The 17948-nt window shown below is 43.7% G+C and overlaps 1 protein-coding gene across 7 annotated transcripts in view; it reads left to right on the plus strand.

The window, feature by feature from the left end:
- The window catches only part of mctp1a (multiple C2 domains, transmembrane 1a), a 128467-nt gene that overhangs the window by 106528 nt on the left and 3991 nt on the right, over positions 1 to 17948 (plus strand). For 5 of the 7 annotated variants that reach the window (XM_005922809.3, XM_005922810.3, XM_042221265.1 and 2 more), the window contains 4 exons: positions 2939 to 3037; positions 10384 to 10493; positions 11116 to 11225; positions 11415 to 11512. In XM_005922809.3, the coding sequence (XP_005922871.1) occupies positions 2939 to 3037; positions 10384 to 10493; positions 11116 to 11225; positions 11415 to 11512 (417 nt within the window). The remainder of the gene's footprint in view (positions 1 to 2938; positions 3038 to 10383; positions 10494 to 11115; positions 11226 to 11414; positions 11513 to 17948) is intronic. The other 2 variants (XM_005922811.3, XM_042221263.1) reach the window with 1 other exon arrangement.

Here is a 17948-nt window from a genome sequence, read left to right on the forward strand (position 1 = left end):
GTGTGTGTGTGTGTGTGTGTGTGTGTGTGTGTGTGTGTGCACTCACCTTGATATGGAATTTTTTTCTTTTTATCCCGAAGTGCATTACTCATGTAACACATAAACGTAAGAGACACATTTATTGAAATTGCGTATCTAGATTTAACAGTTACGGTTATTATTATTTATACTACATATAAGGATGAGTGTTTGAGGGATAGAAAGTTCTACATTTTTTCATCGATTTGAGAGTCCTGTAGTCTAATTTATGATCGAAAAACCTTTAACTCAGCTTGTGCTGTTGATTATAAAATCACGTCTTTGATTTTCTTTTATGAAATGCCAAAAGGAATCTCTTAAATGATATGGACAGGTATCCGGGCCCAAGTGTCTATGACTTCCTCAATTATCTGTGGCCTTTTACACAAAGCAAATCCATGGTTTTCTTTTAAACCTGTCTTACACTTTTAAAACTGCATCCTGCAGTATCTTTGTAGACCCCTTTCACCATCTTGAAATACAGCTTGAGCAGTGTGAGATAGCAAAAACACGCTGCTCATTCCTGTATTTACAAGCATGTGGCTGCAGGGGCTTAAGCGTATAATGTAGCTTGTGATGTCTCCACTCACCTGTGGGCTCGCTGTCCAGAGCTGGCATGAGCCAGTAGCCTTTAGGCTCTGCACGGGTGTGAGTGTTTGTGTGCGTTAATGTGTTTGTGTGAACGTCTCACGTGGATGTGTGTGTGTAGCTCAGCTGCCTCCCAGAGGGGGGCTTACTGGAAAAATGGAAAGAGAGAGTGAATGGGAGAGAGACAGACTGAAGGAGTGAGGAGATTACCCTCACACGGTTGACTGGTCACTGAAGCGCTTGTGCTCCGCTCAGCTAGGCTCCACTAGCCTCAGGAGGACCTGACACAGATAAGATACACACTGCAATCATGTCCTGCTCACGGGCTTACTGCTCGGTGCACTCCCTCTCTCTTTCTCCCTCTATGCCTATCTATCAATATCTCGCTCACATACACACACACACACGTACACAGACATACCACATGTACCAAATCATCTTTTTGGTTTCTCGATTATTCCGACTCGTTTTTCTCCTCGTAGTAAATATAGAGCAGACGTTATTACTTAGTTTGAACATTGACCTGAAAAAATGTGAATGTTTTGTCTTCGTTTTTTTTTTAATAGACCCAGTTCTTCAAGGCATCAGATTTGGGGGTCAAACAGTAACCCACCGGCTATTCTATAATTTAGTTTTGTTTTTTTTTAACCTATTGAGGCAGAGGCTTAATATAGTTCTAGTATTTAGGATATCCTCATGTAATGTGTGTACATCCAACCTGACACATCAGTAGTAGATTTTAAAGGTGCTATTGATGAGTTATATAGAATTCCCTGTTTCTTCATACCGCCACAGAGTTTCTCCTTATCCTACTCATCTGTAGTGCTGAGACAGCCATTTCACCCTCTGCTGCTGTCCCTGCAGGCATGACTCATGCAACATACAGAACATGTATGGTCGCACACAATCCTGCCCGTGTGTGTGTGTGTGTGTGTGTGTATGTGTTCATCGCTTCTTCTCCTGCAAGCGTATAACTGCTGATGGATGGCTAGTATCAGCACACATATCCAGCGCAGGCCTCACAGCCACTTTCAGCTGTTGATGTTAACACCCAGAATCTCTGTTTCTTTTCAAATGTGGCTGACTGTCGTCTTTCTCTCCACAACTTTTCTCCGTTTTTTTCTCTCCACTCAATACTATTAAGCGAGCGCTCCATGAAAAGTTAAATAGGGCACATGCAGCGCTGTTTCCACGACTTGTCTCCAGATAGCACATAGAGCTTCTGTAGCACCTCCCTAAGCCACCGCACTCCTCTCTTAGCCCCAGTCACGGCACTGTGCCGATCACTCAGATAACGGCATGGCATAATGTAATTGGACTAAAGAGCGCACTGGGAATTATATCAATGCTCTGGAAGAGGGGGAAAAAGTGTGACTGAAATGTTGTTCTGGGGAGGCTATTGAGCTTGAGATGCAGGTATCGGGGGGGTTCAGCTGCTGAGGAGAATGGGTGAAAGAGACAGAGCAGGAGAGAAGGGAAGAGAATAAAGTTTGAATGTCTGTCTTTTCTTCTTGCCGCCTGTGAAGGATGAAAAGCGTCACGCTGTAAAAGATGCTTTTGACTTTTCCGCTTCATTTTTCTTCCCATCTCACTGTCTTTTTTTTTTTTTCTCCCCCGTTGTTCAGCAGAGACGCTGGTAGGAACTGCATTTTAATCATGTTTTGCTAATAGAGGCAGGAATGAAAACAAAAAGGAGGGTGAAAGAGGCAGAGAGGAGTATTGTCTGTCTATGCAAAACACACTGCATTGTTTGTTTGTTTTCCCTCTTTGTCACACACATACATCAGGTGGATCATCTCTCACTATCTCTATTCCCCCCAGATGCATATCTCTTGCTTTGTCTTTCGCTTTCTATCATCACTCCTTCATTCTCAGTCTTTCTAGCCTGGTTCAAATGAAAATTGGTAATTTTTTGCACCATGGGTCTTTTCTTTTTTTTGTTGGTTTGTTTTTTTTTTCTTTGCTTTCGGCACTATTCTTATGCGCTACAGTGCAGTGACCACGGTCTTCGTAGAGATTGCGGACACGGGCGCTCATCCTGATAGATATGCAATAGTCCAGTGGACTCAGGGAGATGCATATTTAGTTTGAATTTTACTACCCAATGCTGTTGTTTCAAAGTTTAAATAAAGATGAGCACTGAAAAAAAGAATCTTTTCTGCATTGCAAGGCTGAAGCTGTTTTGATTGCAGTGCTTTTGCTGTTTTCTTTCCTGCACAGGGTGATATAAATGTATAAGACCACAGCTGCAAAACATCCACATTTTCTAAACCTTTTGACTTTAATTTCTGTGGGTTGTAAAGAGAACATCTCACTGTAATCTATCCACAAGGACCCTAAACCAGGCCCCTGGGAGGACAGCCGTGATAAAAACCATATCCTCGAGGATATGTTGGCTTCCTGGCACTTTGAATGGATACGAGCAATGGTGGTAAGTTGATCTGTGTGTGGTTCTGGCACCGACTCCCGATGGTGTTTGTTGCTGTCTCCCAGTTCCCTTTTTTAGCTCATCGTCTGTCCAGCGGCCTCTGTGTGCCGTCCTGTCAGGGTTTGTGTACAGTACCTGTCCCCCATGTCCGCGTCTCGATTAACACCCACACACACTGCACGTTTGACCCTCAAATCCAAACCCACTGCAAGGGTTCTGCCTGTGCCTGCTTTTTAAGGTAATGGGGGAAGCTACTGAGCTCCAGCATGGAAAGCGGCCCCTGTCTTTGTCTTTGACTTCCCTGTGGCATTGTAGACTTGTTAAACATTGAGGTGAAATGTGTAGACTGAGGTGTGACGGTGTGTTTCGCTGGTGGGGCTTTTGGTTCTGGGGCAATAAAAGGTGACATGGGAGTCACTCAAGTGCTTTTGTGCTTATTTATTTTTGATACAGTTTGCACAGAAACAGGGAGCACAAGGGAATAAAATGTTCTTCTAGGTTGGTGTAGTTTTTTTGGGTTTTTTTTTTTTGGCGTGCCAAAAAGTAAGCTTTTAGATTCAAGCTTCTTTGAAAGTACTAATTAGGACTCACTCACACATAAGGACTACTTTCACACCTTATGACCCCCTAAGTCACTGATAATAGACAGCTAACAAACTCATTTTCGAGTGAGTTTCAGTTCCCTGAGTGTGTGTGCATGGGTGTGCGGTGGCTGGTGCGGTGATTTAAATGTTTTTCTCAGCGCTTTTGCTTTAAAGTTGCTACAGGAACTGCAAAATTGTCACATATTGCTGAAGAAAATCCCAATGCTCATTATGCCTAATGCAACAATGACTACTCCCCCCAACTGTTATTGTTCTGAATCGCATACACACAAGTGGCTGAACCAACTGAACTTTTTGATTGATGAACTATGCATCAAAGGATTACAACGAGCAGCTCCTTGCACTGTAGGTGAGGAGTTCTTGCGTGTTCTTATCCACCCAAAGTAACTCTTATCGAGACTCTCGCCGAATAGGATGTTGGAGATGGCACACACTCAGCCCTCTCGGTCTCTCATTGGACAGAATGTGGAGCACAACACTTGACAGCAGTGTCGTCTGAATTTGAAAGTCAGACATGTAAGAAGGCAGCCGCCACCTTTTCTTTTAACAAGAGTCATAAATCTGTAATGAGCACAGAGAGGATGCATATTTTATTTACTTTTTTGAAGATGTGATCCCTTCACTTCATAGCAATGCACTCTCGTTCTGTTGTTTTTTTTTTTCCCCTTTCCAAAACAAAGTTTAAGACAGTAGATTTTACAGCTTTTTCTATCTCCTGTGTGTCTGAACATGAATGTATAATTAAAAACATGCCAAGGTTAGCAGGTTTTACAGATTGAGGTGCAATTTCACCCCAGCAAGATTAAAATATGATGTCATTAATGAGAGTAGTTAAAAATGTGACACGCGTGTCTTTGAGTTTTGTATGTTTCCCTGATTTTAAAAATATGAAAGCTGACATGTACTCTCATCTTTTAGGCATTTGACAGTACAGTGGGATGCTGTGTGTTTTAAGCCAACCCGGATAGAGAGACTTAGACAAACAGACGCACTTAGACAGACTGACAGACTGACGGACGAGGGGAGATGGGCTGGAGCAGCTAAACCAGGCCAACAGAGGACAAGACTAATGTCGTCCCATTCATCACACTCCGCCAGGCTGCTTCCTGGGAAGGACAGGGGAAGGAGAGTGCAGGAGCAGGGGGAGCAGAGGTGAGGTAGGATGGCGGTTCAGGGCGTGGCATGCAGCGGGAGGCCAGGAGAAGGTGATCAAGTGATCAAGAGCAGAAGTTGAGAGGTAGTAGTCATTTATGTTTTTGTGTACGCACCTGACCTTGAGCCTTGATAGAGTGGCTGGTGTGGTGGAGGTGATGAGAGGCCCCACGGGGATATGGGTAAAGATGATCAGTGGCAAACAACCTCCTGCCAACCAGACACATTAGAGACACGCACACAAACTCACACTCATAACGCCAGAAACCTTTCTCTTTAGGACAGGAAGCAGAGGTCAAACTGAAAATATATTAGCGCCGCCTCCTTTAAAAACTCGCTACTCTCGTTCCCCCCTAACGCTCTCTTTTATATACAGTATGTGTAAACTTATCCCCGCAATGGGACTTGGCTGGGTGAAGAGACTAATTAGCGCTAGAGAGCATTGTGCGTGCGCGGGCCACCTTCAGCTGACAGACTTAACTGGAGCTTGTCTTTGACTGTGTTGAAGCAACCCTCGGCACACACAGGTTCTCTCAAACGAGCAATGCAGCACATCATGTGAATGCAGGAAAATACATATACAGTCTTTCTGCTCCGGCCTATAGGAGCAGGATTCAGGATGCCCCTTCTCATCTTTACTGGACGTGCTGTGCATCTCAACAGCACAGTAACACAAATATTTCCGTATTATGTTTAAAAAAAGAGAGAAAGAGAGGTCAAGATGGAAAAAAATGTATCCCCCTCACCCATTTGCCCATGGATTAGCTGTTATATGGGATAAATTATTTATTAAAATGGTACCCACCGCTTAAAAAAAAAAAAAAAAAATCGAACATCTGCCCCTTTCATGTGGCGCTGGCGAGGTGCCAGGTTGCAGGGTGGTATCTGAGGCCATTCACAGGGTCTTTGTCTTGTCCTGTTGTCATTTCCTAACAGAAAAGAGATGGTATTCTAGGCCACTGGGTCCTTTTTTTTCTTCTTTTTTTATTCCCCAGGGGGCCTTTCTTAACTCCCAATTGGTAAAATCTGTGACTCATCTTGTCCCCAGTGGAGTTGGTATTACTTGGAATAGACCTCGGTAACACAATAGCTTTAGAGCAGCTGAACTATTTAAATGGCCAACATAAGAAAAATGGGTTCCATGCTTCATTTGATATTTTTATTACTCTTAAAATGCTAATGAACACATGAAAATGGGAAAAATAAACCACAAAAATGCTTAGCTCACAAACAGATTTAATCTTAAAAACTAGAAACAAGGGGAAGGTGTTGATTAACAGAAATTCAGCAGTGAAAATTGGAGTTTATATTTAGATAAAATACAATTTTGGAAGCTTATCTTTTCTATGTTCTCTATGTTTTCCTGCTTTTTCATTTTCGGGTAAGCTGTCTCTATAGTGCTCTGTTTCGACTTGTGGTTCGTGTACAGTGCTCGACACATCGCCACTAGAGAGAACAGTATGCCATGGGTGAATGCAAATGAACTAATAAAGGCCTGCTCTCCTTCCAGTGACATGCACTTTCATCAATCATTTTCTTTATTTCCACTAATTAAAAAAAAATGCACGCCCAAATAACATCTTTATCAACACAAAATCATTGTTTTCTTTTTTGTTCAGTAGCGACACACCTAATTTAAATATACAGTAGATGCTAATCATATGCACTATTTATTATCGTGTCATTGCTAGTTCTTTCGCAGGCTTTGGAAATTGAATTCGTGTCACCCTCTAGCATTCCTCAAGTTGTTCAACTTTTCAGTGGGTTTTTTTTTTGTTGTTGTTTTTTTTCCTGGGGTGGAAATGGGAGGGATGTCGTCTCTCTCTGCAGTTACAAAATCAACAAGAACGCTTTCAGATGCCCTCTGGGAGCCACATATTAGCATCCTGTCACATTTTATATGACATTTCAATTTTTACTGTGCTGCCAGAGTGAGAGGGGCAAAAAAAAGGAAAAACAAAGAAAAACAGGTGCAATTTTAGCACAGCGGCAATGAGCTGCAGCCGCTTGTGGTTCAGACTCATTTTGCAGTTTGATGGGATATATGCCGCTACATTATAACGGTTAGGTTTATCATTTTTATGGCGTAAATCAGCAGGGAGAACAGTGTGATCAGAGGTTAAAATAGTCTCCAATGGCTCTCTCTTTTCCACCAAGTAGATATAGGACAGATATTTGAGTCCAACCTAATAGGCTAAGTCCTCAGTGACCTCTCTCTTGTTTAGCTCTAGGCCTTGGGTCAGTGAAGAACAAACTGTCTTTGTAAAGTTTACAACTGCTCACTTTGCACTTTTGCATATAGATGTACTTTGGTGTGATGGTGGTGTCTTTCTGAGAGAGAAATGGAACAGTCGAGTGCGCCCGGGCTTTGTGCATCTTCCCTTTGTTAAATATTTAAGTTAGTTTTCAAGGAGTTTACCACATTTGTTTACCACAATTTACCAGCAAGTGCAATGTGGTTAGCCTGACTTGGCTGTTTCTTTGACTGTGTGTGTGTGTGAGAGTGTCCCTGGGCTCTCTCTGGTATCACTGAGGGGTTATTTTTCCTTAACACATATAAACAACTCACATCACTTTTAACGAGCCTTTATTGCTGTTCGGCTGCTGGGCAATAAAGGCTGAGATTTCATACCGCACTTCACACATCCAAACAATGATGCAAACCTTGGACATAGGGATGCATTTATTTTCTTTAAATGGCATCCATGCCATTAAAACATGCAACTCTCACCCAACAAAGGACACCAACTCACTAAATATTTCAGCTACCGACCTGATGATAGTTAATTGATGTCAGGTAATTCCTTCTGCATAAGGAAGCATCTCATTCACCAACTGTCTTTATGGAGCTTCTAATGCACAGTAGTAGAATATTCTGCTGACTTTTCTGTCTGTCTGTCTGTCTGTCTGTCTATCGATTGTGTATAGATGAAGCTGGAGTGTTTAAAACTAATGATGCTAAACACATTAGGCAAGTTCATGATGTTGCCTGGCTGATTCAAGCCAAGCGGCATCATCCATCACGACCGGGTTGCTGTAGGTGTTGGGATTTGTAGCATGCTTTGAGCATTAAAATGGCTTGCATCTGTGGCCAAGCTAAATCAGAGAGAGGCCTAGCCAGAGTCGATTTTACTAGCCTTGCCTTCACTTCTCCAAACAAACCCACTTAGTCTCCCTGACAGAAACAGGAAGACACAGATGGAAATACAGGCCCTAAGACTCCTGTAAAGCACTCGCTCCTCCTAAGTGAGACAAGAAGCTGGGCAAGAGTGGAAAAACCATGTTCTAATTACTTACCACATGTGAGCTAATTGAAACACACGGTTCTTGCAAACTACGTGTGCCCAAAGCATGAAAAACAAGTCTTTTATTTAAAAAACTTGTAATGGATCTGCTCTTGAGGAGCGCAGATTTTATTTTGATATGAGTACTTTCTCTATTAGTCATGACACTGTAGTGCGAACATGCTCAGTAGAAAAAGAAACCGCCTTTTGAAATCAAGGACCCCTATCATCTAATCTCTGTTGGGATATTGTTTGTAGAGTCACGCAGCAAGACCAGGTGTGCAGATCAACCTTATCTAATAGCTGTAGGGTGTGTGTGTTTGTGTGCATATTAGGTTCCATTATAAGAACAGGTTGCCTGACTCCATATGTGCGCAGTGTGCAGGGAAGCTGGGAAAACAAGGTTCTCCGTGGCCCTCGGTGTTATTGCTACCTCCCACCTCCCCAAGCCGTGTTTGAAGACAGGAAATAGGAGTCAGACCGCAGTCCGAAGGGCATGTGGCAATGGTTTATACTCAAATGACCTCTGACTTATCCTCTCCACCCCCGCCCGGTCTCTCACACCACTCCTGTGGCCCTCAAACACTCTCCCCTGAGCCCAGGACCGAAAATAAAACGTCCTGACCCGGCCCAGCCTGGCTCGGCTCGGCCTCACCAAGCCCAGCACAATAGACCCTGCGTTCTGAGATTTGTTTGACTCGGCAATGAAAAACAGATGGACTTTGAGGAAAGGCCTTAGAAGAGGAGGACAGCGGGAGGAGGAAAGAAAGGGAGTCTTGTAAAATATTTGCGAAGAAAAATAACCCAGAGACGCTGTCTAATTATATCTATTTGTCTTGTGTGGTTTTGCTGGGGAGGCCATGTGGTCTCCCTGACTGCTCCATGGTTCATTTTTCACATTATCTGATCCTGGACGGAGAGCAAAAAGACGAGGGTGGGTTTGGGGGGCAGTTTGGGTCTCAGTGGGAGGGTTGTGGTGAGGTGGCTGGCCTCAAGATGGAAATGTGGTAAAGGCCTTTGAGGTCCTGAAGGTTTCAGGTCTTTGACTGCTTCACTGTCTTCTTTGGCGATGGTAGTTATAATTACTTAGAGCTTTACTTCTCTAATCTAGCAACGTCCATCAATCTTCATCAGTAACATAGTCTTTCCTACACACAGAGAGAAATACTAGGCATGTGTGGTTATATCATCATCTTTTGGTTTTGGGGAAACTTTTCTTGATTAAGATTTGAGGGTTTTTTTTTTTGTTTTACTGTGTGAAATATTTACTTTCTTCAGCTTATTCCATTCAAACCATTTCTTATCTCACTGTTTTTGGCATCTGTAATTTATTTTCTTCTATTACAGGTGTTTACACCATTGATGTGGTAGAGAACTTTCACATGATCATCCTGTAATTACAGCCTTCTCCTCCTTCACCAATTTGTTTAAAAATCACCTCCTCCTGCCACATTATGAACAGGTCACCCACGATAGTGCACATAATACTCGTATGACTTTCTCCTGGATAGTTCTTTTCTACCCTTTTGTCTTCCGAGCATGTCCACCATTCACATATTGCAACAACCAGTCTGCGTGTCGATGTCCTCACTCAGCCAATGGCGTTTAATTGCTCTCTGTCACCTCATTTTGTCCAGATCCGTCGTGCCCCTGCCTGTCAGTCAGCAGCTCGTTGACTGTTGCATGACTTTTTAAATTCTTCACTTTGTTTCGGTAAGAAGGGCAGGGGTTGTCGGCTTCAGATTGCCTGCCTATTTTGTGACTCCCCCTGACCCCTCCCACTCTGAAGTCTTGGTGGTGAGTGACAGTGTTAATAAGGATGATAATGATGTCACGGCTGGTGACATCATCACACTGTGCCAGCCAGGAGGACAAAAGAGAGCTCTGCCTGGTCTTCCAAGCTGTGTTGGCAGCAGCAGCAGAGAGAGAGAGCGAGCCCAAAGATTGATCTATCCATTCGGCTTTCAGTTTAATTCTGCTTCTCTCTCTGCCTATTCACATATTCAAATTTTGCCTGTGTGAGGATTCGTAAGGAGGAAAACATTTTGATTTGTTCTGCCAACTTTATATCTCTATTACTGCCTGGAATGAAAGCACTCTGTCACTTTATGCAGGATATCCGGTGATTTGGCTCCCCACTCCAAATCTTTGACGCTATTTAAAATGTATTGTTTTCACAAAGACGCCTGTGCCCAGCCTCTCTCTTCTCTCTCTCCTCCTGTCTCTTCTCTGTTTCCCTCCACGTCTTCCTCCCTCATCCTCTCTTTCTCTCTGTCTCTCGCCTACATCTCTATCTGTCCTCTTGCAGGACTCAGAAAGAAAGGGCTTCATGAACAAGCTTTATGCCATTCAGGACGTGTGCATCAGTGTGCAGAATGCGCTAGATGAAGTGGCCTCCTATGGCGAGAGGATAAAGAAGTGAGTCGTAAGCCTGCTCCTCGGCACCCGGCCCGCTCTGCTCTGCTCCGCACGTCCCTGTGTTGTTGTTTTGGTTGTTTTTTCTTTTTTTTCTGCCACTCTGGCCGGTTCCCTTTGCCAGCATAACTGAGTATAACTTAGTGCCGCTCTCAAGAATTAATGCCAGTGTGACACCCAACCCTGGGGAACAAATAGAAAGACTGCTTGTCTTTATGTCCACCATATCTTACTTGACCTTGCATTACCTTTTGTCATGCAGATATTAGATTAAATACACTGCATGCACTTACACAAAAGCATTTATTTATTCATTTTTTACATCCCTGTATGTACTGACAGCCTTTTTTTTAACATACGGTTCATACACAGAAAGTTTTGTTTCCTTAAAAGTTATAGTTGAAGATACAAGGAAAAGAACTATTTCTAAAAAAGTGCTTTTCTACATCTAAGTGCTTTCTAACATTCACACTCTAATGAATTCAATGTATTCAATGTGTAAAATGTTCTCCCTGCAACCTGTTAAACTTTGCTGACTCATTCCTACATTATTTCTCAGCATGTTTTTATTATATCTGGAGTAAGCATTGCTGCTTATATTACTCTCCATCTCCTCTCTTTGCAGCACATTTAACTGGACTGTGCCTTTCTTAAGTTGGTTAGCTATCGTGGCTCTCGGAGTGGCCACCATCATCCTCTATTTCATCCCTCTCCGATACATTGTGCTGGCCTGGGGTGAGCTAATGTTGTATTTTTTATTACATCATATAGTATATAAGAACATTCAGATACTCTAGCTAAATAAATCTGTGTGCCATGATATTTTTTGTGTGAGCACACAGAGACAGTACAACAAATATAAAGATGTCTCCGTCTTTCCTTCTTTCAATTCTTACCCGTCTGCCCCCACTTTTCTCTCTGCAGGAGTGAATAAATTTACAAAGAAGCTACGAGATCCCTACACCATTGATAACAACGAGCTGCTAGACTTTCTGTCCAGAGTGCCCTCAGATGTACAAGTGGTGGGTGAAATTTTATATGTTTCATTTTTTATATCTTTTTTGAGATGACTATCATCATCTGTCAGTTCCGGGCTTGGACAAGGGCTAGGGCTTCTTTTATTATCTCCTCTGTCTCCTCTGTTTTCTTTCCCCCTCTTTCTCGCGGTCTCTGACTCCTCACTGTTGTGCTTTCATGTAGGCTGAAATGACTATTCATTGTTTTAGCCATACAGACATCTAATCTAATTGTTTCAAAGCTGTTTCTGTGTTTTCCTATTAAAAGCTTCCAAGTCTAATTCAATTTCCACATACATGGCTGGAGCTGTGTAGTAAGATAACAAGGTTAAGTGAGTTTAGTGGCCAGCATATAACTAGGTTGATTGACTCCATACACATACACTCACACACAATTACAGTTAGATGCTGTCTCACAGCTTTGCTAGTAATTGAAACAGAGTGTAAACCAAGACTTAACCAGCCCCATGCGGTTTTGCTTCTACATTAACCGTGAGATCAGATTAACTTTGTGGCTGATGACTACAGATGCTTTCTCAGGTAAAATATAGGTGTGTGTGCGTGTGTGTGTGTGTGTCTATGCTAACAGTAACATGCTGTGCTGCCCAGGACCTAGTGCAGTTTAAACTGCAATTAAGCGGCAGCTTGTGAAAGTTGTTGTGTTATCCAGCACCAATGGTTTCCATTGTGGCTGTTAGGCCCCGCTGAGCTGAGTTCAGTACGCACACACAAACGCACACAGATGGAGGCTGAGACTGAACGACCTGGGGCCTCTGATATGACCAATTCCCTGCCATATCATTGCTGACACACTTCCTCTTTGATCGCTTGTTGCCCGCAACTTCTTTCATCTTTACGGGGTCATAATCCTTGCTCCCCTACGCACCCCTGCCAGCCCCCTGTACCCCACTCCCCCTCTCTGCCCCCGTGCAGTTTTACAGTTTTGTAGTTTACAGGGGCCTGCTGCAGCAGCAGGCACAGGGCAAGTAGCCATCGAGTTAAATGAGCCCAAGCTGTCCCCTCTGGTGAAGTGCAGCCACCTTACACACCTGGAGCCTGGAGGAGTTGAAGGGTGAAGGGGCCCTTGCCTGGCAGGTATGAGGCCTTTACAAGGCCCCTAATGAGGGCCTGCTGGCTAGGGAAAGAGGGGGTAGACACAGTGCTCTGGTCTGGTGCCCATGCTGCTGGAGTTGTGCCTACTGTATAAGTAATACTGTAAGTGCTACTGTAATGGTTATTGCTGCAGCTGTTGGAATGGTAATTGTTGCCAGGTTTCACTGAGAGTTTGGAGGCGCTGAGAGCAACGAGGGTGAATGAAGGGGTGAGAAGGGTAAAATTAGAGAAAAGATGAAGGCAAAAATAGAAAAGCATGAGGGGCAATGAGGGCAGAAAGCAAGAGTAAAACTTTGTTTTACGTGCCCGTTAAGCCAGTGCCAATGTTTATTTCTGCAAATAGGAACAGGTCAGTGAAATTCAGCTAGTCAAACCTGTGATGGTCACGGAAAAATTAGTTTTCTGAGAAGGCACCCTGCTCTGCGGTCATTGGCTAAAAACAGACCGGAACGTTCTGCTCTGCAGTGCGTCCGGTCGCTGCCTCCGGTGGTGGGTTCACCTCATTGCCTGCCCCCGTCTCGCTGGGTCAAAGACGTCTGTGGGGATTGAGCCCTTGAGGCTTTCAAATGATGCACAGAGGTGCTGGGGTCTAAATGGAGTGTCCCCTCACGGGCACGTGTCTATGGCACCCAGTAGTACTGGTGCAGGGGCCCACTATGCTTGACATCCTGGATGACTAATGAATACTATTTCTGGGCCTCAGTGTGACCTCACACACATATATAATCACACACACACACACACACACACACACACTCTCACACACAGTTTTCCCAGCCGTTGTGCATGTTAGGTGGGTTGGGGTATTTCAGTGTACTGTTCCGCATCATTTGAAGGTGCTTCAGTGCTGCCAGAACTGATGAGGTTCTAATGACTTTCTATACAAAGGGCAGCCACACTGGTCCACAGTTCATACACTGCATATACTGAGGCTATACAATAGAGCAAGGCAGAAGCTGTGGGACATAGCCTTAGTCTTCCCTAATTTTTAATTTTTCTTTATATTGTGCGTAGCACGGAAATGACTTTGCAGTAACATTTGTTTGTCAGCATTCGTACAGTGAATGGAAGGCACTTTACCAAAGGAAGCCTCTCAAAATACTGATACTAGGCCCCTAACAGCTTTGCCAGACACCCTGTAAAAGCTAAATCACCAGCGGAGCCTGGGAGCTGCAGTTTCTTTTTACCACTTCAACAGTTTACTTAAATCATTATCTCTCTCTGTGAGCACCCATGTTAAAGGCTGGCATGATGTTTAGCACACGTGTGTTTAAAGGAGCAACCGTCTCTCTTTGGATTACAGTTTCTTGTGTCTGGTTTGGATCTTTCGCTGGTGATAACGGATGATACCGGGGAATCCTTCATACCCTCTTAAACGAGGCCATGCTCAGGACCTTAATAGCGCCAAGTATTCCCTACCTGGTGTTTGGGAGGTGTCAGCGCACTAGTATGTTTTACGACACCATTAGCCATGCGAGCCAGGGAGTGCGTAAATGGGGGGCAAGGCAATTAGCATGCCAAGTGGCCCTTTATGATCGGTGTAAAGGAGCTGGATCAAATCCCCAATACAAAAATAAGCATGAATTCCAATTTAGCGGCTAATGAACAGCGGGCAGTCGGGTTAATATTTTTAGACAACATTTATGTTGGGGATGAAACCTCATCGGACGTGCAGGGGACAAAGGCAGGATAGTTAAAGGCTGAAACGGTGCCAAATGCCATCACTCACATCTACTAGAGGTCTCTCTCTCCTTCGCTGTGCCCTTCCCACTTTTGCAAGAGGTTTAAACATTTCATTGCAAGAGGGCAATTAGTCACTATTCAGTCTGCGTCTTGTCACAACAGCTAACAGGCAAAAGTTTTCCTTACTTTTTTTCCCCTCACTTACTGATTTACGTCACCTTGGAATGCCTTTTCTCCAACACAACAATAGACACGATTGCTGAATCTTCCAATCTGCAGATGTCTGAACTGTACACAGCAGTGCTTCCCTGGAAACATTTAATAACCCTTATGCTCGTTTAGGTGTCACACGAGATGAAACCCGGCGAGTTTCGTGCTTTGCGCGAAAAAGGACTGAAAGGGAGAATGACATAGTGTCGTTAAAATATAGCTCGCTCAGGTTTTTTTGAATCAATTTATTTACTCGCCTATTTGCGTTTTTTCCCCCCCCCCCCACCTTTTTTTTGGGTTTTTTTTGCTCACTATCAGCCACCTTGGTTTCGCCTTGTCTGTCTGCCCACACTGGCAACATCAAAACACTGTCAAAGGTTCAGTGTGAAAGGGGGTGAGAGAACATGAGAGGCAGTGAGGGAAGAGCAGGTCCTGGGATGCTTTGTGGGTAACACGGTTAAACGAAGCACTGTGCATGGTACACGCTCCCCTTCAGCGGAGCACACTTCAAAGCCTGTTTTGCACTTGTACTGTCAACATTTGGGAAAGGAGAGGAGCGAGGGTGGAGCAGCCTTTGAGCAGTGCTGGGTCTTTACCCGCCGCTTCTCTTGTCGATGTTCCCTTTAAGTTCCCCGCTCGTGTACCAAATTGCTTGTGTGCTTGCTGCATTACCTCACTTTTTACTTTCCCCCCAATTTTGGTTCATTTTATTTTACTAACGTCCCACTTTCTCCTCGCCTCCTCTGCGTTTTCTTTTTCTTCTTCCTTTTTTTTGTTTTTTTTTTTGTTTTTTTTTACTTTAACTAGCTCTTGCCTCCACTAGTTTTGGCGCCTGTGTGGGTGCTTTTGCGTGTGTGCTATTAGGTGAGGTGAGTGGGGAGCCAAGGGTGTAACATCAGGCGGGCCTGTCACCTGCGAGCTGGAATTGAACCTGTGATGCATGAGCCCCCATTTCTCCCGGCTGGCAGCTCTTCACAGTGAAAACTCTTGTTTTGATTGAAATGTTGTTGTTGTTGGGTTTTTTTGGCACTATTTCTTTTTGTTGATCCCCTTCGCAACTCTTCATGAGAAACAAAACCTTACTTTCTACTGACAACCAAACTTTTCTTTGTTTGCATTCACTCACAAACAGGAATTGTTTGGACAGGAATGTCAACGCACGGAATTAAATTGCCGTGTATCTTCTTTGCTCCTGTAGGCGTTTGGCCATTCAGTGATCACGCACAATACCTGTCCTACTTTTTGGATTCATACTGGCTTGTTTAAAACTAACAGCGAAAGATGCGAATGAGCTACATATGGAGAAACACTTTATTAAAGTTGGATCTTTTTAATTTGCTTTTAGTTATTTGATGATGAGTACAATAGATGTCCGCGCTGACGTGCTGTTATTCCTTTGCTCACGAGTGAATTCAATCATTCAGCAATTCACCCACTTGTTCTTCTACAGACGCACCACTGTCATTGATTGCAGTCAATGTGGGCACTCAGCCAGCACTGTCATGGTCCCCTAACAGAACTACCACTGCATAAACACACACACACACACACAGGGCCATACAAACCATCTCTGTCCCCTGGGTTTTTGTTCTGTTGTCTGCTTTAGTTGGCATGGCTATAAAAGGATCCCCACCCACATATCTGTCATCACCCGAGCATCCACAGATATCCCTCTGTCTCACTGTCTCACCCAGTCTCTTCTTTCCTCTCATTGTTTTCTCTCCTTCTCCCTTTGTTGATTTGTTCCTTTTTTGTTGTCTATTTCTGTCCCTTCTTTATCTTGCTCCTCATCATTCTCCTTTCCTCTACCTGGATTGCCTTTCGGCGTGCAGTCTTACTTCTTTCCTGACTGTGTCCAACAAACAGACTGTATTTGTACAGCTGTATGTTACCTTGTATAATACAAGTATGTTGTTAGCTTGCCTTGTGGACAGTGTGGAGTATCCAGATCGGAATCAGAGCAGTCTGGCTGCTTAGTGAGGCGTAGAGAGCAACACATGCTGGCCTAAGCACTCTGTAAGCACCTTAACGGGACATTGGTGACCAGCACTGTGAGACAGAGGAAGCAAAATAACCCACAGTAGATGTGTGTGTGTGTTTGTTTTTTTATATGATTTGATAATGTTAAAAAAAGTGCCTAGGTTTTCTTTATGTGGGCGTCTGTGCATTCTTTGTCTTTGCTGGTGTTCATTTGTATATGAGTGTCTGCATTTTGAAGCACATACACACATGTGGACATGTGTTTGGGCTTTGCAGGCACAGGACTGGAAGGCTTCATTGAAGCGACAGTGGGAACCAGTAAAAGATGGATGATAAAGGCTTGTTCCCAGTCGGTGCTGAAAGATGCTGCTGTTCCTGTCCACAGTAGACAGAACTACCATGAGACAGAACAGAGAAACCATATTGATGTCGGTTTGTTGTCTTCCTGGAGAATCAGAGAGAGTGTCAGTCAGTCAGCCAGGCAGAGTAGCCTATAGTACATCAACTTAGGAGGGAATCCTCAGACGATTCTGGCTCTTTGGTGCAGTCACTGTTAAGTCTATTTTTTTTTTTCTATTAGTATTCCGATTCAGTGGCTAGTGCTTGTCGCTTCCTTGAGTTTGTCTAGACTAGCAACTGCATTTGTGCGCGCATGCACGGATGTGCACATTTGAAAGCGAGTGTGACAGCCTCAGTTTGTTGATACTCAGCCACTGTGATGCCGTTTGCATCTGACTGTCCATCACTTCCACGTAAGAGCAGTTTCTAGGATCGGCTCACCATCTTTGGAAAGGATTCTGTCAAGAGTGAATCAATTCTTGTTGCTGAGACATACTGTGACACTCCCTGAGTGATGACGCTAAGCATCTTATGAAGTGATGAAGTGAGGCAATACGCAACTAAAATGTCTGTTTAAAGTGGTTTAGCGATGCAGTGCAGATACAAAAATAATGTCCTGGTAATTTATAGGATTAAGGAGTAGTTTAACATTTTAGAAAAGCTTTGTTTTTCCCTTTCTTGCTGTGAAAAAAAGTGACGAGACCGATACCATTCTCATATGTGTCCATTAACTGGCACAGACATATGATTTGCACAGCTCAGTTTGGTATAAAACAATAGGAACAGCTTAGAGCTTGCCAAAGGTAACAAAATGTGCCTGCCAGCACCTCCAAAGCACACAATGAAGACATTATATCTCGTTGACTTCATTTGTACAAAAAAACAAATTTTAAAACGGTGACAACAAGACTCCAGGAGGTCGCTGCTCCTGATCAAGAAATGATCCACAGCAAAACCAGCTGTAAAATCTCATCTGTTCACTACGTGAATTTTATTAGCTTTGGGCAGAACCGGACTAGCTGTTTCTCTCTTTCTCTCAGCTGAGCTAACCAGATGCTGGCTACAGCTCCTTATTTAGCTGACATATGTGACAGCCGTATCGCTCTTCTCGTGTAAC

Source organism: Haplochromis burtoni, unplaced genomic scaffold (assembly GCF_018398535.1).
Source record: "Haplochromis burtoni strain Fernald_Lab_line unplaced genomic scaffold, NCSU_Asbu1 Contig_63, whole genome shotgun sequence".
In the NCBI taxonomy this organism is placed as follows: domain Eukaryota; kingdom Metazoa; phylum Chordata; class Actinopteri; order Cichliformes; family Cichlidae; genus Haplochromis; species Haplochromis burtoni.